The sequence below is a fragment of the Harmonia axyridis genome, chromosome 5 (assembly GCF_914767665.1).
Source record: "Harmonia axyridis chromosome 5, icHarAxyr1.1, whole genome shotgun sequence".
Lineage (NCBI taxonomy): Eukaryota > Metazoa > Arthropoda > Insecta > Coleoptera > Coccinellidae > Harmonia > Harmonia axyridis.
In genome coordinates, this window is record NC_059505.1 from 1,637,996 (window position 1) to 1,664,118 (window position 26,123).

At 34.3% G+C, this 26,123-nt stretch overlaps 2 protein-coding genes across 3 annotated transcripts; one reads left to right on the forward strand and one right to left on the reverse strand.

Annotated features, from left to right (window-relative positions):
- Nucleotides 1–2,371: 2,371 nt before the first annotated feature.
- Nucleotides 2,372–25,348, forward strand: LOC123679671 (facilitated trehalose transporter Tret1-like). 2 transcript variants are annotated; one of them, XM_045617068.1, is made up of 2 exons: nucleotides 2,372–2,679; nucleotides 23,779–25,348. In XM_045617068.1, exons 1-2 carry the CDS (start codon nucleotides 2,484–2,486, stop codon nucleotides 25,095–25,097), a joined length of 1,515 nt encoding a protein of 504 aa, XP_045473024.1. In that variant the 5' UTR covers nucleotides 2,372–2,483; the 3' UTR covers nucleotides 25,098–25,348. The 2 variants fall into 2 exon arrangements, with proteins under 2 accessions (XP_045473024.1, XP_045473026.1); XM_045617070.1 differs by lacking the exon at nucleotides 2,372–2,679 and adding an exon at nucleotides 7,583–7,932.
- Nucleotides 25,281–26,123, reverse strand: LOC123679672 (calcyclin-binding protein-like). Its single transcript, XM_045617071.1, has one exon. It carries the CDS (start codon nucleotides 26,058–26,060, stop codon nucleotides 25,383–25,385), a length of 678 nt encoding a protein of 225 aa, XP_045473027.1. The 5' UTR covers nucleotides 26,061–26,123; the 3' UTR covers nucleotides 25,281–25,382.

Genomic DNA, 26,123 nt, shown 5'->3' on the forward strand with positions numbered 1-26,123 from the left:
TACTACACGTAGTATAAAATTTATTTAAGTTCGACTTGTGACTTCAAATTCAATATTCTTTGCATTGCGATTTGAATTAATTAATAAAAAGTTTGATTTGACATATTTCTGTATATAATATTTATACTTTAACAGTACAGAAAATATTCGAACATTTAAAAAAATATGTAAACATGGTGGATGCGCTCTGTGCAATATTTCATGTTGATTGCCTAACTAATTTTCCCAAAAAAGTTTTCTGGCCATGCTATTTTTCGAAGAGGTGATCACAATTGACTACCGTGAATTTTTGACTCTTTTCTTTGGGTTCACGCGAAAAATGAGGTCTATATAGTTAAGTATCCTCCTCAATCAATTCAAGACCTTAAAGATGGAATTCGTGAAGTAATCGAGGACATAACAGGCCAACTGAAAAATCCCCGGTCTACCATAGTAGGTAAAACACATTTTTTTTTTGGAAAAATTCGATTTTATTAGCTTATTATTCAACAACAGCCTTCGAGGGTGATACAGCGATTATAATGATCTTCCAACTTTTCGATACCATTTTTGTAGTACGATTTGTCTTTCGCTTCAAAATAGGCCTCAGTTTCGGTGATTCCTTCTTCATTGGCGCTAAATTTCTTTTCAGCGAGCATTATTTTGAGGTCTGAGAATAGGAAAAAGTCGCTGGGGGCCAGATCTGGCAAATACGGTGGATGCAGAAGCAATTCGAAGCCCAATTCATGCAATTTTGCCATTGTTTTCATTGATTTCTGACACGGCACATTGTCTTGATGAAACAGCACTTTTTTTCTTCAAATGGGACCGTTTTTCGAACAATTTCATTCTTAAAACGATCCAATAACGCTTTATAATAATCGCTGTTGATGGTCTGGCCCTTTTGGAGGTAATCAATGAATATTATACCTTCCGCATCTCAGAATACTGATGCCATAACCTTGCAAGCTGACTGTTGTGTTTTTCCTCGCTTTGGATTCGGTTTATCTTGTGCAGTCCACTCAGCTGACTGTCGATTGGACTCTGGAATCAAATGATGGAGCCATGTTTCATCCATTGTCACATATCGACGCAAAAATTCAGGTTTATTGCACTTAAACTGCTTCAAACACTGCTCAGAATCATTAACACGTTGTAGCTTTTGATCGATTGTGAGCTCGCGCTGCACCCATTTTGCACACTGCTTTCTCATGTACAAATATTCGTGAATAATATGATGTACACGTTCAGATGATATCTTCACAATTTTTATTATCTCGATCAACTTCACTTTACGATCATTCAAAATTCTTTTGTGAACTTTTTTGATTTTTTCGTCGGTGACAGCCTCTTTTGGGCGTCTACTGCGTTCGCCGACTTCGGTGCTCATTTCACCACGTTTAAAATAAGCATACTAATCAATAATGGAAGATTTTCCTGGTGCAGACCCCGGAAACTCTTCATCAAGCAAAGATTTTGCTTCAACTGTATTTTTTCCCTTCAAAAAGCAATATTTTATCAGCACACGAAATTCTTTTTTTTCCATCTTTTTTCAAAGAACAAAAGTAGCTACACTCACAACGCAATATCACACAACCTAATGGTCGGATTGCTGTCAAATTTTGACACGTATCCTTTGAAGGTTGGTACTAACTAAAAATCATATGGATTTAATACCACCATCTGTGCATCAGACCGGGCACTTTTCAATTGCCTAATATCTATGTATCCTCCACAAATCGATTCAACACCTAAAAGTTTGTGATGTAAAATTTCATGAATGGATATGGTGCATTTGGCTGATATCATTTCTTCATCGTTAAGGCCACACCTTCCTTTTTACAATGAAATAAACATCCATTGGATCTCTCTCAAAATATCTCTCTTTTTTTAATTCAAAATGAAAACTCTTATTTGAAAACCCTTATTGGTTGTTACGAGCCTATAATTTTACTTCTCACTCATGCAAAAAAGAGTCCATTGATATTCTTGTTGCATAAATAACTCATTTTGTTTTGGAATATTGAAGCTTTTTCGAAAACAATTATTTTTCTGCTAACTGATACTCTTCTCTTCGATCCACCAACTGAATTAAAGTTTTAATGAATGAATATGGAACAATCGTTTGAGGTGAATGAAGTTCAATAACCAAGAAGCAAAATTCGTGAAAATTCAACTTTATAATCCTGCATTTCGGATCATCACTCTAATACACACAGATGAGTAGGTATATATTTATTTATGATGGGATATATAAGATAAGCTGGATAAATTTGGTAAACCAGATTTATCTCAAGGAAAAATGATTGATAATTAGTCAATGAGCACCTACCTACAATGAGAAAAAAAATTAATCGTTAAACTAACATAAAATCAACCACTCGAGATTAAGATTTATCAATTTTCAAGAAGTGAAAACCCGCGAATATCGCAGTGTGCTACGTACCATCTCATAAAGCAATCTATAGTTATTGAAATTATCGATATTTCGGATAATTTTGGACATGCCGGACCATCAGGACAATGTTAGGACGTATAGGTATACAGAGGTACCTAGTGATGGGCGAAATCCTGCTTCTTCTTCTGGTACAGCCGCCAATGCTAATCGAAGACAGAAAGGAGGTGGTTTCACCAACAGCGTTTTGAGTATAGCCTCACAAGTTTCTAGCAGAAAATTGTTGTATTTTGCAGCATGTGTAGGTGAGTGAATTATATTTCGAATATCTCTCCGATTTTTGGCAGAAAGCAAGAAAGTTATATAATAGTATATTTTAAAACAAGTTACTGCATGGGCTCCTATTCCAACACGAATGCGAAATTTGAACGCATGAGTGTTGGAATTGCCTTCTGCAACGAGTATTAGACGATATTTTCTTTATTTCAGTCAAGTTTTGTGAAATATTGTCGAAATTCAATGAAAAATTCAGATTATAACGGGTGTTTTTTTTCGAGGTATATAACTTTAAGTTGGCATTACTGTTCAAGATGTCGACCGATTTAACAGCTGTCAAGTGATTTATTTTCAGTTTGGTTTGGCAATTCCTCGTAAATAGACTCACGCCTGTAAAACGCTTGCAAATAGTGCAATTTTATTTCGAAAATAAGGGTTCTGTGCGGAATACGTATCGCGCACTACGTCCATTTTATTTTGTTTAGCGATGAAGCGCACTTCTGGTTGAATGGCTACGTCAACAAACAAAACTGCTCATTTGGAGTGAAGCTAATCCTCAAGTGTATGTCGAAACAACGTTACTCCCAGAAAAACTGACTGTTTGGTGCGCTTTATGGGCTGATGGAATCATTGGTCCGTACTTCTTCAAAAACGATGATGGCTAGAACGTTACAGTCAATGGTGATCGGTATGGAGCCATGATTACTAACTTTTTCATTCCTGAATTGAACAACCATGATGTCCAGGAGCTGCGGTTCTAACAAGACGGCGCAACATGTCACACAGCTCGTGCCACAATCGATTTATTGAAAGACACGTTTGGTGACCGCCTAATTTCACGTTTTGTACCTGTGAATTGGCCTCCAAGATCTTGTGATTTAACACCGCTAGACTACTTTCTGTGGGGCTATGTGAAGTCATTGGTCTATGCGGATAAGCCACAAACCCTTGACCATTTGGAAGACAACATTCGACGTGTTATTGCCGATATACGGCCACAAATGTTGGAAAAAGTCATCGAAAATTGGACGTCCAGATTGAACTACATCCGAGCCGGCCGTGGCGGTCATATGCCAGAAATCATATTTAAAATGTAATGCCACAAGATTATCTTGCGGATAAATAAAATTCATGTCAATCGAATAATCCATCGTTGTTTTATTGCAATTTAAAGTTCTATAGCTCTAAAAAAAAACACGTTATATATATCGTTAGGACCTGCGCATTCGCCATTTTGCACACTTAGAGATTCTTTTTTTTAAAGAACATAGCAAAATATTCAATGTTCAGGACGATTCATTAAGGATTTCCAATATCTGAATTGTAGATTCTGGACATTAAGTGATGATTCAAGAAACCATAAAAATGCTGGTTTCCGAGGCACCTGGTGTTTAAACTTTATATACCTATATGGATTTTAATTTACGCAATAATTTTTTATGTGTTTACAAATTCTTTTGGAAAATTGGAAATTGTAAGTTTTTAGTATTTATTTTTTGACGCAATCCTCGAAGAGAATTGATTTTTCCTTCATCAACTGATTGCAAATTTTCAAATGTAAATCGAAAATTATTGCGAAAGTAGAAATCCATAGGTATTTTAATTTTAAACACCAGGTTTCTGTGAAACTAGCAATATTTTTGTAAGGAATATTGGACAGAATCATCATATTTTGATATCTAGAATCCACAATTCAGACATTGGATATTTTTAATGGATTACTTCGTTTACATCTACACTTCTTTATGAGTTATTAAAAAAAAAATAGATTTTCCTTTTTAAAACTGGAAAATTCCAACATATAATTTTTCGGTTAACATAATTCAAATATTCCGATCATTGATCGGTTCTAGAATAAGAATTAATGGCTACTTCTTCGATCTAGTTCTACCGAACATAAGTATGAATGAACCTAATTGATCTGACTCGAGTTAAAATTTTCCAGATTTTATTAGGTTATACACAACTAGCAGAATTTATTAATGGAATCATCCTAGGTCTTGTGACAATCAATAACAATAAGATTTTACTAATCGGTTTATTGTTTTCAATTCAGAAACCTTGTTTACTGGGAAATATTCACAGATTATAATATGCAAAAAAAGTAAAAGAAAGGTGTTATTTTTTTAATCTTAATTAGTATTTATTTAATAAGTTCTACTAATAACTAATTGATTTGAATTGAAACTTAGAAGTTAGTTGCAAAATTGCAACACGAAAGCTTATGTAAAATTCTATGAGGATCGCTCAACTATTTTTAAAAGTTATTTTCAAGAAGGTGTTATAATGTGTATCAAAAATGCATCCTTTATCAAAAAGGAAAATTTCGTTCTATGCCCAAGCAATCGTTTTAATCACTTTAAGTTGCATCATCAAAATTGGTGAACATATAGACAAAACTTAACATCTGGAGTTTCCGGCATTAAAATGAAAATGTGGAAAATTGCTTGGACCCATTAATATCTGATTCGAAATATAGAAATAATACATTTGGAACAAAAAACAATAGCGTTTTATGAAAAACTAAGATTATTAACGTATGGTTTAACTTCATTAGTGAAATTTATTCAGCTATACCCACGTGCTTATACGTGCAAAAGCTTCTTACCGGCCAGTGCTTTTTTGGTAATTTTTTTCTATATAGCGTGTTTGAAAAAACATACTCCTATTGCTAGGATAGTTTGAACACTGCAGAATAACTTGACCTTGAAGGCATACGTTGGTATTCAAAATAGCTACTAAAATACTGAATTTGACGATTTTTCTTGGAACACCCTGTATATTCATTTCAGGTTTTAGTTTCTGATAATAAGGTTTGTGTGAGCCTTCGAGGATATTTTGGTATTGCGTTGTAACGCTACTAAAGAAAATTCTCATTACTGGAAACAAGACTCCAAGAACAATAAGGATGTTGTCGGTGAATGGATTATTTATTAGTTGAATATAGAAACAATATGCACATCCTTGAATAGATAAAACAATTCCACATTACTGAGATTCCTCCTAGTTGACAAGGATATTTCCGAGGATATTTCTAATATTTTTACTTACTAAGTATATACCGATATAGTAATTATCCACGACTGTTATAGAATAAGAGAAAAAAATCTTCAAGGAACCAGCGAAGTTTTTGAAAGTTATTTTTCAAGGAACGCTCATTAACTCGAGAATGATTCACGATATCTATTATCTGCTTTCTTATATCTGATTGTTTCGAAAAAAGAGATTTGGTGTCCTTGAAAGTTTTGAGTCTTGAGTTCTTGAAATGCTCTCAATGAGCATCGAATTTGGGACACCCTGTGTATTCATAATGTGTATTAAGTGTCATTCATAATAAAATAGGTCTTCGAAGATGCAGAATTGGAGGCATTACTTGATCAAGACTCGTGTCAAAAGCAATAAGAATTGGCAGGATCATTGCGAGTGACGCAACAAGCCATTTCAAAACGCCTAAAAGTCGTGGAAGTGATTCAGAAACAAGGAAATTAGGTGCCGTACAAGTTGAAGCCGAGAGATGTTGAACATTTGTTTGCTTGTGAACAGCTGCTTGCAAGGCAAAGACGGGAGGGATTTTTGCATCGCATTAGTACTGGATACGAAAAATGGGTTCATTACGATAATCTCAAGCGCAGAAAATCATGGGGATATCCCGGCCATGCTTCCACGTCGACGGTCAAACTGAATATTCACGGTTTCACGGTCATGCTCAGTATTTGGTGGGACCAGCTCTGCGTAGTGTCCTATGAGTTGTTAAAACCGACTGGAACAATCACGAGCGATCGTTATCGAACTCAATTAATGTGTTTGAGCCGAGCATTGAAAGACAAACGGCCGCAGTTCAACGAGAGACATGATAAAGTGATTTTACAGGATAACAATGCTTGACCCCATGTTGCGAAAGTGGCCAAGACATACTTGGAAACGTTGGTATGGGAAGTCCAACCCCACCCGCCGTATTCTCCTATCACTTATTTCGATCAATGGCACACGGCCTGGCTGACCAGCACTTCCACTTATGAAGAAGTAAAAAATTGGATCGATTCGTGTATCGCTTCAAAAGGTAAACAGTTTTTCAACGCGGGATTCGTATGCTGACCGAAAGATGGGAGAAAGTAGTGGCCTGTGATGGACAATACTTTGAATCATAAATGTATCACCAGTTTTTTACAAAAAAGCCTCGAATTTCGGCAAAAAAATGACGGAAGCAAAGTTGAACGCCTATGTAAAGGAAATTCATTTTGAATAATGTTTGACTCACCCTATATCTAACAATAAGTTTGATTAAAAACCATTCTAAAATCAATACCTTATGAGTAGGTAATATTTGTGGCGCAAAAATGTTTCATTCAAGATGTTTTCGAACGAGAAATGTTACTTTGAAGAAATGCCATTTTTCAACTTCGTCACCCTGTATCTCAAAAACTAGTCATAGGATTGAGGTGGACCCATAAATTTTCTTGTTCAGGAGATAGTATTCTAAAACATATGAAACATTCAGAAAAATAAACTGGTGACAATTTTTCTATTAGGCTTCTGCCTGATCCTTTCATATTTCATACACAATTTCATTAGTGTGCAAACTGTTGCATCCGAAAAAAAATCATAAATTCAGGTATCCCACATCCTTATCATTCCATTTCAATCCAATTGAGTAAATCTGATTCTTATTTAATGAACCCATTCTTCCTTCGAATTTCATCATTCTTCCTTAGGAAATCCGTGTTTGAATTGTGAAACGCTTCATTTCACTGAAAATACGCAATGAAGAGATCGGTTTTGAGCCAAGACATGTCTCAGTTTGATCCGTGTATCGGGCTGATACCGAAAAGAACTCAATTGAATAAGTTGCGTCTTAATAAGCTGAGTCCTAGTATATTTCCATCGGCTTTTAGTTCATCCACCACCACTTCATATATAAAGTATACTCCTGAACGATGATGTGAAACATACAGATCGCTGATTGATTACCTTAAGTTCCTTAAGTTGGTATTTCCGCACAATCAAAATTCGCTCAGTTGCGCAAATAAAAAATAATAATTACAGTGAATTACCTATTCAAGCAGTGTTAAGAGCGTCAAGATCGAACCATTTTTCGCGATAAACATTACAACGTTTATTTTTGCCGATATCCAGCAACATTTTTCAGATAAGAATTGGTGCAACACATAAATTTGAAGTGTTAATGGTCAGTCGATAGAGGGAAATCGAGATGAAGCTTTTTTTACCCAGTTTTTCCATTTGTAGTTCGAGAAAGAGTTTTCAGTATGTTGTTGCAATAGTAGGTGAGTTTGAAAATAAAAAAAAAACATACAATCGAAAAGTATTTGATGTATTTTGTTGATTCTTTCGTATTTAAATTTTCTAAGGAAATGTTGTTTTGAAATCGAAATCCATTTCTTTGAACCTAAAGCATTTCTTCTCACATATTTCATTTTCTTTTGTGACATATCTACAAACAACTATTAGTACAATATCAATAAGTAATTTTGTTTAAAGCTTTCAATTCAATGAATAATCCTAATACAGGGTGTTTCTAAATTAGAATTAGAAAGGAAAATGAGAGACTCCTTGGATAATTTTAAGAAAAAAAGGTCCTATAAACATAAGCCCTCAAACGCTTTGTTTTCGAGATATACATGGTGTTTCTTGTAATCTTACTTTTTTGTGATTATTATACCGGTTTATCGAATCTTAATTGATCTTTGCTACAGATTGGTGAATAAGTACTAAAACTTATAATTAATTTATTCATCATAGCTTACTAATTGGATCTTTATAATAATTTGAATTTTCCTGAGGATTACTAGAGAATTGTTTGAATTTTTTTCTCGAAAACAGTAGTAGATACGAAAAAACTACAAGAAATCAAAAAGTATAGTACTAGACCAATGTTTCTTTTTACATTTTTCTGAATTACCATTGATCCACCAAAAAAAAAAGTTCTGGAGTAAAGAAGCGGGCACTGTTCCAGAAAAAATATCACGCTGTAGATTTGTATTGAAAATTAGCATATCACAAAACGAAAACTTTAAATTGGAATATCTATGCCAAATTTAAGTTGAATATCTCATGAAGGGAAGGTGTTATGAAAAAAACTTGAAAAAAATTAAACTTTACCACCCTGTATCTCGAAAGCAAAGCGTTTGTGGGCCATGTTAACTATAAGATTTTCTTTTTTTATAACAATCCGAAGAATCTGAAGTTTTTGTTTGTAGCTTGAATTTAGGAACACCCTGTATACATAATTCACTTTTAATGGTACACAACTCCAGATTCATTTTGTGCATATAATTAAGATTAAAAATTAGTGGAAATTGGTCAGTGGAGCACAAATTATCTTAATTGTGTAACTTTGCCAAAAATTGAATGAAATGTTCAGAGCTTTTCTCGAAAACTCTAGGTGTTTTTTGCATGTATGATTCAAAAACCAAATGCTATACACGGTATCGATCCTTCTAGCTTAAGAATACTATCCATGAATTTTTAAAGCAAAAAAATTACCTACTCAAAATATTTTTCGAATGCATTTTAGGAAATGGTTCACTCGAAGTGATAATTTGAAATTTAAAAATTCGACCGAAGCCAAATCAGGGAAATACAGTGGATGTTTCATAAGCACCGTTGAGTTTTTGCAAAATTAATTAATTTTATTTCGGCAAATCTGATTTTTTCCACAAATTAATAATATTTTCAGCGCTTCAACAACATTTACGAAATTTAGGACAGAAACTCTGTTCTATATTTTAAACCAAATGGAAAATTGCATAACAAACTTGAAATCAGAGGACCAAACAGGGCAGCGTATACAAACTAAAAAATATATTGTAGTGTTGACGAAACTTCCATAGAAAATGGACTTTATTATTCGAATCAATATTTATACAAAATCTGTAATATGTTATAGAATATTTACACAAGGATATTTCCAGTTACTGTTTATAACTAATTTATGAATTGACTTCTTCACTTCACACAGAGTTATCAATTGTTGAGTGATGTTTTTCTAACATTCAATTACATATTTAAAATCCATATTTTTTCACTCGCAAGCTATTATTTCATGTAATCAATTTGAGCATTCATACATTTTTTCAAGGTTTGTTTCATGCCAGTAATTCATTTAAGTGAATAATATTCCAACAACAAATGATCTTTACCTATTAAAGAAAGGAATTTTCTCACAGCTCAATCAATAGATATGTTTGTAATAATTTCTTTACATTAATCTGAGATATCTAACACCTCATTTTGTGGAATGATTTGTCCTTTGAATCCGGATATTTCCTCGTGGAGATAATCTATAATATGTGTCCAATTACTTCAAAAGAAAACAGGTTTTCTGAAAGGTTTCATTTTAATACTGAAAAAAAAAGAGAATATTGTAAGAGAAACCAATGGATGTTTATTTCATTGTAAAGATGAGGAAAGTATGTATTCAAAGATGGAAAACTATATCAGACGCTTGGCCACCATGGCTACGGTTGAAGCACCATATATTTTTCATGAAATTTTCCATGACAAATTTGCGGCTGTATGTCCTCGAAAACTTTTAGAATTCCATCTCTTGAATCGATTGTGGAGCATTGGCATATACCTTATCTTTCACGTGGTCCCAAAGAAAAAAGTCTAAAGGTGTTAAATCACAAGATCTCGATGGCCAATTGTGATCACCTCTTCGAGAAATAACAAGGCCAGAAAATTTTTCTAACAAAATTGTTATTGTTTCGTTGGTTGTGTGGTAACAGTCCAATTGAAAAGTTCCCGGTCTACCATAGTAAAACACATTTTTTTGGCAAAATTCGATTTTATTATTCGACATAGTTGCCTTCGAGGGCGATACAGCGATTATAGCGATCTTCCAACTTTTCGATACCATTTTTGTAGTACGATTTGTCTTTCGCTTCAAAATAGGCCTCAGTTTCGGCGATTACTTCTTCATTGGTGCTAAATTTCTTTCCAGCGAGCATTCTTTTTAGGTCTGAGAACAGGAAAAAGTCGCTGGGGGCCAGATCTGGCAAATACGGTGGATGCAGAAGCAATTGGAAGCCCAATTCATGCAATTTTGCCATTGTTTTCATTGATTTGTGACACGGCGCATTGTCTTGATGAAACAGCACCTTTTTTTTCTTCAAATGGGGCCGTTTTTCAACGATTTCATTCTTTAAACGATCCAATAACGCTATATAATAATCGCTGTTGATGCTCTGGTCCTTTCGAATGTAATCAATGAATATTGTACCTTGCGCAACCCAGAATACTGATGCCATAACCTTGCCAGCTGACTCTTGTGTTTTTCCTTGCTTTGGATTCGGTTCATCGTGTGCAGTTCACTCAGTTAACTGTCGATTGGACTCCGGTGTGAAATGATGGAGCCATGTTTCATCCTTTTTCAACCGAAATTTGTTCTCGAATCATTAACATTACAACCTCATTTCTGCAGTGCTAGAAATATCACCCATAAAGGTTAGATTCTGAAGAGATTGAATACTTTTTTCATTTCATTAGTTGCTTTTTATTAGAAAATCTCTGGATTTGAAGTATAGTTCGAGGTAAAAGGAAAAAATAAACCATTGTTTAAAATTTTCAGCGTTTTTCATAAGAGACAATGGTTTTTCAGATACCACTTAACCTCGATTATTAGCAAATATAACATTTTTGAAGGTAGCTCAATTTTAGTATCGGTCTATTTCATGCTTTATTGAAAGTGTGATTTTGCGCCAAGCTATTATCAAGGAAAGGAAGTATCAAGTCGATAACCATTATAATATAATTAATAATGTGAGCAAATCATATTTACAGTACTTTTAATTGCTGAATCAGTTTAGACGTTTATTATCTGAGGATCACTAGTATATGGTTCATAAAGATCATTGGATACTGAATTGAAAAGCAATTGATTTAATAAATGCGATTATTTTTTATGGATATTACACATTGAAATATATTTCTTATCGATTTGATGGAAAGGAGCATCAAGCTCAACTTCTACGGTAGTTCTCAACTCTAAAAACTGCGATGAAACGAATAAAAAATGAAAAGTGAGCAGAGCACTGATGTGTAACCAGTAGCTTCCTCGTTCTTGTCCAAATTAGTATTTAGTATGATTTATATCAAGGTCAAACAAAACAGGAATTTCGTAAGAAACTTCATTCAGTCTTATAAACATAAATCAGATGTTCTTGTGTCAATTGAACCTTACAAGGATGGAGATTCAAATCCAGATGCAAAACCTGCCATAGCGTGCCTTAAGAGAGGCCCAAATGTTGTGCGCGCAGAGGATTGTTTACTTTTGGATCTTGTTCAACACTTTTACTTACAGCACCAATATTTTCGGTCGAGCATTTATTTCGATAATGTATGGGTCTTAAGTAACAGTTCTAATCTGTTCGAATTTTTTTACTGTATTACTAATTATAAGCTGAGATGAACGAATATGTCGACCATAATCTGGTTGTAATGAACGAAATGTACTTATTAGAGAATCATTATTTTTGCAGTAAGTTTTCACGATTTTCAAACGTTCATCAGTAGATAGAGGATCCATATTGTTAAATGACTAACCTTCAACTAAACATATGACGCTTCGGATGACAGCTCTGTTTGACATATTAGGCCAATTGAAGTCCCCGGTTTGATGATACGTGTCCAAATTTGACAGCAGTCCGACCATAAGTTTGTGAGATATTGTGTTGTGAGTGCAGCTACTTTTGTTATTTAAAAAAAGATGAAAAAAAAGGACTTCGTGCGCTGATAAAATATTGCTTTTGAAGGGAAAAAATACAGTTGAAGCAAAATCTTGGCTTGCTGAAGAGTTTCAGGGGTTTGCACCAGGAAAATCAACCATCATTTATTGGTATGCTAAGTTCAAACGTGGTGAAATAAGCACCGAAGACGGCGAACGCAGTGAACGCTCAAAAGAATCTGTCACCGAAGAAAAAATTAAAAAAGTTCACAAAATAATTTTGAATGACCGTCAAGTAAAGTTGATCGAGATAGCAGACATTGTTAAGATATCATCTGAACGTGTACATCATATCGTTCACGAATATTTGTACATGAGAAAGCTGTGTGCAAAATGGGTGTCGCGCAAGCTCACAATCGATCAGAAGCAACAACGTGTTAATGATTCTGAGTAGTGTTTGAAGCTGTTTAAGAGCAGTAAACCTGAATTTTTGCGTCGATATGTGGCAATGGATGAAACATAGCTCCATAATTTCACTCCGGGGTCCAATCGACAGGCTGCTCATGATGAACCGAATCCAAAGCGAGGAGAAACACAACAGTCAGCTGGCAAGGTTATGGCATCAGTATTCTGGGGTGCGCAAGGTATAATATTCATTGATTACCTTCGAAAAGGCCAGACCATCAACAGCGATTATTATATAGCGTTATTGGATCGTTTGAAGGATGAAATCGTTAAAAAACGGCCCCATTTGAAGAAAAAAAGGTGCTGTTTCATCGAGACAATGCTTCGTGTCACAAATCAATGAAAACAATGGCAAAATTGCATGAATTGGGCTTCGAATTGCTTCTGCATCCACCGTTTTCGCCAGATCTGGCCCCCAGCGAATTTTTCCTGTTCTCAGACCTCAAAAGAATGCTCGCTGGAAAGAAATTCAGCGCCAATGAAGAAGTGATCGCCGAAACTGAGTCCTATTTTGAATCGAAAGACAAATCGTACTACAAAAATGGTATCGAAAAGTTGGAATATCGCTATAATGGCTGTATCGCCCTCGAAGGCAACTATGTTGAATAATAAAATCGAATTTTGCCAAAAAAATGTGTTTTACTATGGTAGACCAGTGACTTTTCAATTGGCCTGTTATGCAATTGATATTGTATGTAGATACAAATTGGGAAAATATTGTCCTGAAGATAGAGAATATTTGAAGCGTTCTCTCATACTGCCCTTGAAAGTCAAAAATCCACTTCAAATCATTGAGAAAAATGATAGATAGTTATTATTTTAGATAATAAACACTTCAGCTTACTATTCAATAGTTTATCGACTAAAAAACGACTTCATATTTTTCCTCAAAGCTTTTCCCTATAAATGTGTTATCCAAAAGCAATGAGAATCCACTCTATTTCAAACTATATCTAGACAGGTAGATATATAAACAATATTGTACTTGACATTGAGATAAAATACAATTCCTGTATATAAAATTTATCGCAACTCAGTATTCTTTGCAGATATTGTCAACAATCTAATCACGAATTTCTAGATATCGGCAACTAATTAATGCACAGGTCAGGACTTTACCTTCAAATACAGTTTGAACATGACCTATATTTTGTGATGAAAATATCAATAATCCATGGAAAGTATTAGATGTAGATTTTATTCAAAAATTACACATCAACTTATGTGCAGAAAACAGTAGTGGGGAGGATACAATAACAGGCCAACTGAAAAGTCCCCCATTTTTTTGGCAAAATTCGATTTTATTATTCAACATAGTTGCCTTCGAGGGCGATGCAGCGATTATAACGATCTTCCAACTTTTCGATACCATTTTTGTAGTACCAATTATCTTTCGTTTCAAAATAGGCCTCAGTTTCGGCGAATACTTCTTCATTGGCACTACATTTTTTCCAGCGAGCATTCTTTTGAGGTGTGAGAAGATGATAAAGACGCTGGGGGCCAGATCTGGCGAATACGCTGGATGCAGAAGCAATTCGAAGCCCAATTCATGTAATTTTGTCATTGTTTTCATTGATATGTGACACGGCGCATTGTCTTGATGAAACAGCACCTTTTTTTTCTTCAAATAGGGCCGTTTCTTAACGATTTAATCCTTCAAACGATCCAATAACGCAAAATAATAATCGCTGTTGATGGTCTGGTCCTTTCGGAGTTAATCAATGAATATTATACATGCCCATCCCAGAATACTGATGCCATAACTTTGCCAGCTGACTGTTGTGTTTTTCCACGCTTTGGATTCGGTTCATCGTGTGCAGTCCACTCAGCTGACTGTCGATTGGACTCCGGAGTGAAATGATAGAGCCATGTTTCATCCATTGTCACATATCGACGCAAAAATTCAGGTTTATTGCAGCTTTCAACACTGCTCAGAATCATTAACACATTGTTGCTTTTGATCGATTGTGAGTTCGCGTGGCACCCATTTTGTACACAGCTTTCTCATGTACGAATATTCGTGAATGATATGAAGTACACGTTCAGATGATATCTTGACAATGTCTGCTATCTGGATCAACTTCACTTTACGGTCATTCGAAATTCTCTTATGAACTTTTTTGATTTTCCGTCAGTAACAGCCTCTTTTGGGCTTCCATTGCGTTCGCCGTCTTCGGTGCTCATTTCACCACGTTTAAACTTAGCATACCAATCAATGATGGTTGATTTTTTTGGTACAGACCCCGGAATCTATTCATCAAGGCAGGATTTTGCTTCGACTTCAAAAAGCGAGATTTTATCAGCACAAGAAATTATTTTTTTTCATCTTTTTTCTAATAACAATAGTAGCTACACTCACAACGCAATATCTCACAAACTAATGGTTGGACTGCTGTTGAATTTTAACATTTTTAACTAAAAATCATATGGATTTAATACTAGCACCGCCATTTGTGCATATGACCTGGGACTTTCCAATTGGCCTAATAGTGTTAACGAAAACCCAGGTTTGTCGATTTTTATTCATTGTAGAAATCTCAAATCGGATATTTGAGTAAAACTATCAAAATTGCACAATAAAAGCTAAACTAAAAAACTTAATGATGACACTTAAATTTTCCGTGAGATTATAGAATAGCGACGATAAGAGAATATTAAAAAAAAATATTAGCGAGCTTACCTTCTTGAGAGAATGGACATTCTCTTCGCCTTCAGTTCACCTCTGACTCCCAATTATTCTCGATGGGTAATACATATTGCATTTCCAACATGAAGGATTTACATTTTGTTGTCATTTGGAAATGGGAATTCATAAATTATTATTAGTTGTGCTATTACGCAGTTGAAATTTGATTTGTTAATGGTCACCTACAAAATTCAATCGTTGTTTGGAATTGTCAATTCACTTCAATCGATACAGTAGGTATACAATTAGTTTGGTCTAGAACTTATTAGAGTACCTATACTTATGCATTAATAATATCTGTACCAGATTGAATCAATACGTAGATGAATTTTACATTTCCTTGTAGAACTTTCAATTGGATCATAATGAGTATCTGCATTTCTCTCTTTTTATTTTGTTTGTGAACCTGACTAAATAACTATCGATGAAAGTTTCTACTTATATCAGTTGTTTCTTTCGATTAAAAGCAGTAAATTTTAATCTTATGGAATTTAAATCAAATCTTTGAAACGACTAGCTTCTACAAAGCATTGAAATTATCAAAATTGACTACAAAAATGGTGAAATTTTGCAGTCACAGCTAAAGCACTTCTAAGTCGTCGTGAAACACCTTCTCGGCCAGCAATATTGAAACAGGTCGAAAAATTTGAGCTGTTGGGATAAGTTACTGATGTGAAGAATCGAAACCGTATGTGTCGCTCAAGACAACTGAAAATATACAAACCCAAGTTTGTCGATCTTGTGAATTAGGTATTCCCCAAACCACATTACCTCGTATTTTGCATGAAGACTTAGGTCTTAAGGCTTTCAAAGTTCAGTTACCACAGGAATTCAAGCAGTTGGAACTTCTTATCGAAAAACCCCTTAGAGTAATGAACATAGATAGAGGGAGCATATGTCATTTTCAGTACCTAAGCAAAATTTGTCCCCAACATGAACTATCAAATTTGACATGAAGCGCGAGGAAATGAAAACATATTAGTGATACGATATTTCACTCAATTCGCGAGTTCTCCACAAAAAACGCACTTCTTATGTCCCATAGTGAATCAACGTTTCATATTAACTCAAAATATATTGAAATAAATACCTAAATATATCAGAAATTCAGAAAACAAACTTCAAGCGCGCCAAACGACATGAAGCAACCGATGACACTAGGAGATCAAAAGTTGCCAAACCTTGGATTTCAGCAGGTAGATACAGAAAATAATAAATATTCTGCTTAGTATAAATTCGACAATTATGAAAAATATCGGGAATCACTCAAATAAATATATATCATTCAATATAATATACATTTATAACGATATAGTAAAATGGTGGATTTGAAAATATATCACAATCCGACAACGTAATCTAACCATGTTGGGGACATGTGAAAATTGCGTATGCTTCCTCTACCTATGTTTATTACTTTATGGAAAACCCAAAACTTGTTATTGGTTTCATATACCTATTGATGTATGCTGTTTTCGAGAAGGGTTTTTTTAATTCGTTTTCTTTATTTTAGCCTTTAAAATGGTATCAAGTAAAGTCCAAATCAATCAAATATCTCGAAAAACAAACTGATTCGTATCTCATTTGATTGGTATCCGGATAAAATTTATGAATTCATGTCTAATACTCGATCAATCATTAGAAAAACATAGTGAATGCATAACTAACATCTGAATGTATACAGCAAAATTAATAGGTAATTGACTAAGAAATATGAACCATAAAACGACCTTTACAAGGGAAGTACCCAATGTTGCCAATTCCTTTAATGGTATCGAAGTTACATTTTGAATGTCGATTCTATTTCGATTTCAAGAACGACCTCGATGCTTCTTTCCATTCAAAACGTAAACTATTCCAAGTCATATGTGACAAGAAAAGGTCTATCCATCTGAAACTTCCTGTCTTCTACTCGACTTTGTGCAAGGTTACTTGAGAAGTAACGTTACATTTACTGCAATTTATTGGAAAATGTCAAGGAAATGGAAGAATTCCAAGTGAGTTCTACCAAAATTCGAAATGTGGTATCTTAGGTCAAAACGTGATTTTGTTGAAAGTGTATTCAATCGATTCAACTTATATCTTTATTTTGTTGTGTTGTGATTTAATGTGAAGGCTCTTGGTTCTTTATTTGCGATAAAAAACGGTCAAGGGAAAAATATTCTACCCTACTTGTTACAGTTCATGTTCCGAAAAGTTTGGAATTTCAAAAACGAAAATAGAAAAATTTCGATTCTTCACATCACTAACTTGTGTTAAATCACAAGATTATGGAGGCCAATTCAGAGGTCCAAAACGTGAAATTAGGCGGTCACCAAACGTGTCATTCAATGAATCGATTGTGGCACGATCTGTTTGACCATTTGCGCCGTCTTGTTGGAACCAGAGCTCCTGGACATCATGGTTGTTCAATTCAAGAATGAAAAAGTTAGTAATCATGGCTCTATACCGATCACCATTGACTGTAACGTTCTGGCCATCATCGTTTTTGAAGAAGTACGGACCAATGATTCCACCAGCCCATAAAGCGCACCAAAGAGTCAGTTTTTCTGGATGTAACGCTGTTTCGACATACACTTGAGGATTAGCTTCACTCCAAATGCTGCAGTTTTGTTTGTTGACGTAGCCATTCAACGAGAAGTGCGCTTCATCGCTAAACAAAACAAAATGGACGTAGTGCGCGATACGTATTCCGCACAGAACCATTATTTTCGAAATAAAATTGCACTATTTGCAAGCGTTGTTCAGGCGTGAGTCTATTCATGATGAATTGCCAAACCAAACTGAGAATAAATCACTTGACAGCTGTTAAATCGGTCGCCATTTCGAACAGTAGTGCCAACTTAAAGTTATATACCTCGAAAAAAAACAACCGTTATTATAAATGTATAACCAGTTTTCTACAGTAAAGCCTCCAATTTCGAAAAAAACGGCGGAAGCAAAATTGTACGCCTATGTATATCAATAAAAGCTTCAAATACAGCCGAATCACTCAAGAATTCGAAATGTCATAATTTATGAACCTTAAAAACATATTGTATACATTTTTATCGTCCAGTTCATGGAAATCTCTGTATACAGTCCGTAATAAATACTGAAATATCATCAAAAATTCGAAAATCGTCTATACAACATTATCTCATATCGAACTAATTTATTACTTTCATTTGATTATATTTCTCATTGGGTCATCCTCTACTTGCTCTTCGATTCACACTTAAAATCATAAAAAATTCTATCAGAACCTAAACTTTTCCCAAAATTTCGTAATCTTGAAAAATCATTATCAATCAATTCATGTCTGGAGAGTGAACAATATCTCGAATGATTATTTAGTCGTCATTTATTGTTTGCATGTAAGTCTTATCAAACAATTAAAATCATCGAGAGCTGAGACTGCTGCAAAAATTTGTTAATAAGAAGTTACTTCACTCAATCAATCGATAATTAATCTAATAATGGTTTCAATAACATTAATTTTGGGATTTTTTGAAATTTATTTCTCAATGAAAATAATCTGGTTTTTCTATCTACAAAATGCTATACAATTTTGCTCAACTATTGTTTAGAATATCGTAATATAAATAGTAGATAATTTATTAATTCAATGTGACGTAACTAACATACTCATACCAGGCATGAAAATGCATACATATTGCCTTAACTGAATATTGGTGATCATTAAGAATACAATGGAGTATATTATATTCCCAATGTTGGTGATATAGTGGCTGATATGGTGAGGGTGGATGAAATCTAGTTGAAGTAACATCACCTTCGAGTTGCCCTCAATAGGCATATATAAAATAAATAAAATATGTTAAATCAAATAATACAGAAGCATTCAGACATTTAATAAACACAAAAGTTAACAACTGAAACCTTGTACCACTTCATTTCAGAATTTATTCAATGATAATTTCGAAAATAGTTCACCTTCTTGGATTTTTGTCCTTATGATTTTCACGAGAATTAAGATAATATTTACAGTAACTTCCAGAAAATATATTGTGCACTCAAATACAGGGTGTTTCAGAATAAGATGTTGATATTTAAGGGTGTTATTCTTTAAGTAGTTTTGGAAAAAAGTTTCTACAAGCCTCTTAACTTTGCTTCAAATTTTTAAAGAGCTTTTGTGGGCTTTTGGAAATGTTTCTTCTCAAGGATTCAACCCTCAAAGATCTGGAGCATATTGTGAAACACCCTGTATATAACTCGCATCTGATTCTATTGATCGCAAATTACAGCAAATTCGATCACAATAAACTGGATTCTATCTTATTAATATTTCATTATTGAAAAAACGAAACATCCCACTAATTTAATTTTTTTTAATTGAGATTTTATTATGATGCCTAGTCCGCCACTGTTGATAGGCAAATTTATTGCTTATAGCCAATCCTATCGTCCTTCAGAAGGCTCCTTAATCATCTGAATACGTGTTTGCAGAGGGACAAGCTACCCCACCCAGGATCCCTGCAAACGGATATCCTGCAGGTCTATCAGCAAATGACTTTTTATTTGGCGCTCATTCCCCGAGCATAATTACCCAATATAAACCTTAACGACAGATCCAGCAGGTTGAAATTTTGTACTGTCAATATGGCCGTTCGGAATTTTGTGTTATGTTAAGTTGCATATTTATAGATATTCTATATTCTGAAGAATTAGTACCTAATTATAGGTTTGAACCAACATGCTAACGGGTGTTTTTTTCGAGGTGTATAACTTTAAGTTGGCATTACTGTTCAAGATGGCGACCGATTCAACAGCTGTCAACTGATTTATTCTCAGTTTGGTTTGCCAATTCATCATGAATAGACTCATGCCTGAACAACGCTTGCAAATAGTGCAATTTTATTTCGAACATAATGGTTCTGTGCGGAATACGTATCGCGCACTACGTCCATTTTATTTTGTTTAGCGATGAAGCGCACTTCTGGTTGAATGGCTACGTCAACAAACAAAACTGCCGCATTTGGAGTGAAGCTAATCCTCAAGTGTATGTCGAAACACCGTTACATCCAGAAAAAACTGACTGTTTGGTGCGCTTTATGGGCTGGTGGAATCATTGGTCCGTACTTCTTCAAAAACGATGATGGCCAGAACGTTACAGTCAATGGTGATCGGTATAGAGCCATGATTACTAACTTTTTCATTCCTGAATTGAACAGCCATGATGTCCAGGAGCTGTGGTTCCAACAAGACGGCGCAACATGTCACACAGCTCGTGCCACAATCGATTTATTGTCTTTCAATAAATCGGTCTATGCGGATAAGCCACAAACCCTTGACCATTTGGAAGACAAAATTCGCCGTGTTATTGCCGATATACGGCCACAAATGTTGGAAAAAGTCATCGAAAATTGGACGTCCAGATTGGACTACATTTGAGCCAGCCGTGGCGGTCATATGTCAGAAATCATATTTAAAATGTAATGCCACAAGATTATCTTGCGGATAAATAAAATTCATGTCAATCGAATAATCCATCGTTGTTTTATTGCAATTTAAAGTTCTATAGCTCTAAAAAATAACCCTTTATATACTAACTGACAAAGAAACTGCAACACCCAGAAGGAGCTGTTTAAATTTAAATTTTTTTTTTGGTAAAACATAGATACTATAGCAAGGAGTAAATGATTTTTTTAATTTTAGTTAATTATCATAAGTGAAGCAAAGTTTCAGAATGATACTCATTTAGTTAACTTGCATATTTAGGGATAGTCTATATTCTGAAGAATTAGTACCTAATTATAGGTTTGAACCAACATGCTACATTGTATGAAGCGAAATGAGTCCTTGTATATGTCTGACTACCGGAAGCAGAGACAAAAGTAAACAATTATCGAAAATTTCAGCATACATCATTCAGAATTATTTATGTCAATATTATGTCGAGAGCCAATTTTTGTGTTATGCATAGTTTTTTTCCGTAATAACAAATTATCGAAGTTACGGTTTTCGAAGAAATAATAATAAATGCAATCATACCTTTTTTCTTCCTGCTTCTTCGAGGTTACATACAGGGTGATTAAGTAGTAGTGCCCGATCGGTCAATAACTCTGGGAAATTTTGGGCTAGGAGAACCATTCAAATTATGATGGAATCGACTGTACTCGCTCATAAGCTTAACTTATTTTTGACTCTACAGCTGGTCCGAAAGTGGTGAAACACGATACCACCCTGTTTTTTCAAATGAGAATGCCCGATTTTTATATCATACATCTTCATAGAATTCTGATTTTGTAATACCTCACTTGTCATCATTTATTTGTGGTACTTTTTGACCTAGGTCACTTTTTTTCAAGAAATATCATGGATGGTTTAAACTGAAGATCATATCTTGAAAACCGTTCGAGATAATCGAACGATTTATTTTTTATTGAATTCTTACGAACAGTTTTCAATTCTTCTGTAAATTTTCGGATCACTCTACAGGTGGTCCGAGAGACACTGAAATTTTTCGTCCTTACATTCAAATGACATGCCCTAAATTTTGTTTTCTGTCGGATACCCTCCTGAGTAGTCTTCATTTTTTATTGAGACATGTGCCTAAAATGAATAGTTCTTCATAATTCAATTTCAATATAGGTATGTATATTTAACGGTAATTTTTTATTAACTATCAATCAATTAAATTACTTGTTTCGAAAATTTATGAATTGTTTTTGCGTTCTTGTTTCAGTGAAACATTTCGACAAATATCTGTAACCTCCAAAATATTTCAAATGAATTTTTTTCATATATTTCCAATTCCAATGGTGTCACCACTCACCGTCCTTTAGCACTTTGCAATCTGCGAATATTACTTTGGACAGACAATTACACAAAGTAATTTAGGTGAACCGGCCATTTCGAATGATTTGCAGAAAGCAACAAATTATTTTTTGAACATAAGTACTCATAATTAGAAACATTTGCTGATTTTCATTTCAATTTTTGAATGTTGCAATAAAATATGAGTGTTTTGAATATGCTTCCATAATTTGTATGCGATCGTGAAAAAATTTTCAAATTGCAAATTGGAAATTTTACACAATGGTTCATCATCTCCTAGTAAAATATCTGAAGTCATTGAAAAACAATTGAGAAAACGAAAAAAATCATAGGATCGCGGCAGACTTGAACCCAATCAAATCTCAGTAGACTAACCCTATGCAATCGCTATTTGAAAAAAAAAATGATAAATTCCCAGAAGTCACCTTACTTTCGAGTTTACGACAAAACAGGTCATCTTTGTAGAAGCAAATTGTAATTGATACTAATTCGTGTTATCGTGTTTTCAAATTTTGTTATCGATATGGTGTAATATCAAAAGTGACTATTACGAAACCAGCATAAACCAGACGAAATAAATCTGTTGAGTTCAATTTGATAAGGATTTGAAGCAGAAAACAGTATTTTAACGATCCAAATCATAATTCTATCACTTTTGCTGCAAATAAATCCTCTAGTCGTTTCTGATTAAACCTTTATTGTCCATATCGGAAAATATGATTAATCATGTACAAATAATTGGTAATTTTCAATTCATTACTGAAATGGGAAAACCAATTCTAAAGTATGAAGACAATATTGCTCTACCTTCATCTGAAGCATATTTTGCTCAACTAATTGCTTCTTATTAGGTAATTAAATTATTTATCTGAAATTATTTGAAAAAGGAATAATTTTCCATTATTTCAAGGTTTTTTAAGCGTGTTATCATTAACAGAAAATTCATAATAATTTTTTCGATTCGTTATACTTGTTCATCCATTACTAACAATTAGTCTATTATCATTACATTTGTAACATACTTCAAATTTTCTTTTCCTCCTTTATAATCAAATCATTGAAACAAGCGGTTTACAAAATGTAAACAAAATCTTGAAGATTGGTGAATTTGAAGGTTTATTCCAAAGGTTCATCATTAAATCAAAAAGCAAATATAATGTAGAGCACAAACGAATTTCCTATTTAGAGCAAGCTATGATATTATATCTACTAGAAGCCCAGATAGAAACTATTGAAAGTAATAACGATGTTCTTTATTGTCCAGAGCTATTCTATTCTTCTTTAACTCAATATCTAATGATGTCATGTAATACTTAAAACATTTTTCACTAAGAAATTCGACTTCATTTGTCTAAATAATCACCTTCAAGATTGATGCATATGCTCCAACTTTTCTTACTTGTATATATCAATTATTTTGTACACTATAAAAAAGAAAATCATTGAATAATAGTGGAGTAATACTCAACTACACAATTATGACCAAACTAGATTCTCATAACAATTTTTTTCCAGGAAATTTGGTAGCTTACACTTGTGGGATCTCATTGGGATGGACATCACCAGAAATTCCTAAACTCAAGGGAATTGACAGTCCACTGGAAACCAAACTAACACCATCTGAAGAGTCATGGATTGGTTCACTCTTGCCAATTGGTGCAGCTATAGGACCATTCTTCGCTGGAGTTGCTGCAGACAAGATTGGAAGGAAAAATTCTCTTCTTCTGGCTATAGTACCCTTCATCATAGCCTTCACGATGGCAGCTTTCGCCAAGACAGTCCTAATTTTCCTCATATTGAGGGTCTTGTTTGGTCTAGGGGTTGGTGTAGTGTTCACTGTCCTTCCAATGTATATAGGAGAAATAGCAGATGACGACGTCAGAGGACAACTTGGTTCCTTCATGCAGCTGTTCATCACCTTTGGCTTAACATTTTCGTACGCAGCTGGTCCATACACAGACATCAAAACTTTCAATTTCATCTGTTTGGCGGTTCCAGTTCTGTTCCTGGTCCTTTTCTTCTTCTTCGTACCAGAAAGTCCGTATTATTTGATCCAAAGCAACAGACCAGAGGAAGCTGAAAAATCCTTGATGAAACTTCGATCAGGTACCTCCAAGAGCGTTAAAGGAGAACTCGAAGACATCAAGAAAAATGTAGAAGAAGCACAGGCTAACAAAGCTGGTTTCATGGATCTTTTTGCAACCAAAGGACTAACGAAAGCTTTCATCATATCCCTCAGTTTGGTGTTCTTCCAGCAGTTCTCCGGGATCAACGTGATCATTTTTTACGCCCAAGATGTTTTCGCAGCTGCTGGAAGCACATTGCCTCCAGAAATTTCTGCCATAATCATTGGAATAGTACAAATTTTGAGTAGTGGTGCAACTCCAATTCTGGTTGAGAGGAGTGGAAAGAGACTATTGCTTCTGATTTCAGCAGTGGGAATGACTTTATCGTTGACTGTTTTAGCATACTACTTCTATCTTTTGGAGAGAGGAGACGACGTGTCCAATATCTCCTGGTTGCCCATTGCCTCGCTCATAAGTTTCATAATTGTGTATTGCTTAGGATTTGGTCCCTTGCCATGGGCTGTAATGGGTGAACTCTTCCCAGGAAACGTTAAATCTATAGCATCAACCTGCACAGCTTCTGCTTGTTGGATAATGGGCTTCCTGATCACAAAATACTTCGCTTCGTTGGCTGACGTCATCCAAAAGAGTGGATGCTTCGGTCTGTTCAGTTTGTTCTGTCTTGGTGCTGCTAATTTTGTTCTGTTGTACCTGCCAGAAACTACAGGCAAGAGTCTACAGGAGATTCAAGAAATTTTAAATAAATAAGTATTAAGTGTGATCACTAGTTTTTTATGGTTGTGCATTTCTTTACTGTTGTTGAAGAATTTTATATTGATACGTATTTATTTGAATATTGGACGCTTCTAAAATCAATAATCATTGTTCATTTTATAAGTTATATTCAAAATAGTGATATGGTACAAACTATTGAGTATGAATACCATTATATATTGTTGTATTTATTTATTTTCAATGAAACATGTCCCCAAAGATATTTTAATAAAATATTATAAGTATTTGTAGATTTTACTCAAAACTACTAGTATTCCATTAAATTTCAGATTGGTTGGAATGTCCTTCACTCCATGCTTGAGCTATGGTTCTTTTAAGGGTATCATCTCCTTTTTCATACATATCCCTCATGAGAGAAAAGAGACTATTTTCATTGTGTTTTTCAGTTTTATCAACGTTGTATTTGTTTCTCTTTTTTTGTGCATTCTCTTCATCTGTCTTTGTTAAATATGTCCATTTTATGACACTAGACTTGACGAGAAATATAACAATGGTATCAGATTTAATCCTCCAATAACTTTTTTCGGGTATAACAGGATGTAGCAGTCGAGTTATATCAAACACATACTCTTTATTTTCCAAATTTTTCACTGATAAAGATACTGAATCGGTACCAAATTCACATCTTATGTTCTCTGGATTCATCTGGTGGACTTTCGGCAGTGTTAAAAAAAATTTCACATATTTGGGAGACTGATCCCAAGCGTATTTATCGATTTTCAACCGATAAGATCGTTCTCCTAATGGAATTATTTTTGTATCTTTCTTGTCGTTGGTTTTTTCGTCCCGGTATGCCTCTTCGAGCTTTGATTTTTCAGATATAAGTCTTCGAAGTTCGATACTCAGGAAATTTTTGATTTTTTGTCTTCTTGCGACATTCAGAAGAGATTCGATTTCATATAGATCTTTGTTTACCTCTCGAATCTTTCTTTCCATTACGAACTTTAAGTTATGTTTTCTGTCATGAGATCTGTCAATATTTTTTACACAGTAGTGTCA

Coding starts and splice junctions, on each gene's coding strand:
- LOC123679672 (XM_045617071.1), bottom strand. CDS start 26,060: ATGGAAAGAAAGATTCGAGAGGTAAACAAAGATCTATATGAAATCGAA.
- LOC123679671 (XM_045617068.1), top strand. CDS start 2,484: ATGCCGGACCATCAGGACAATGTTAGGACGTATAGGTATACAGAGGTA. Junction 2,680..23,778: donor GTATTTTGCAGCATGTGTAG/GTGAGTGAATTA, acceptor ATTTTTTTCCAG/GAAATTTGGTAGCTTACACT.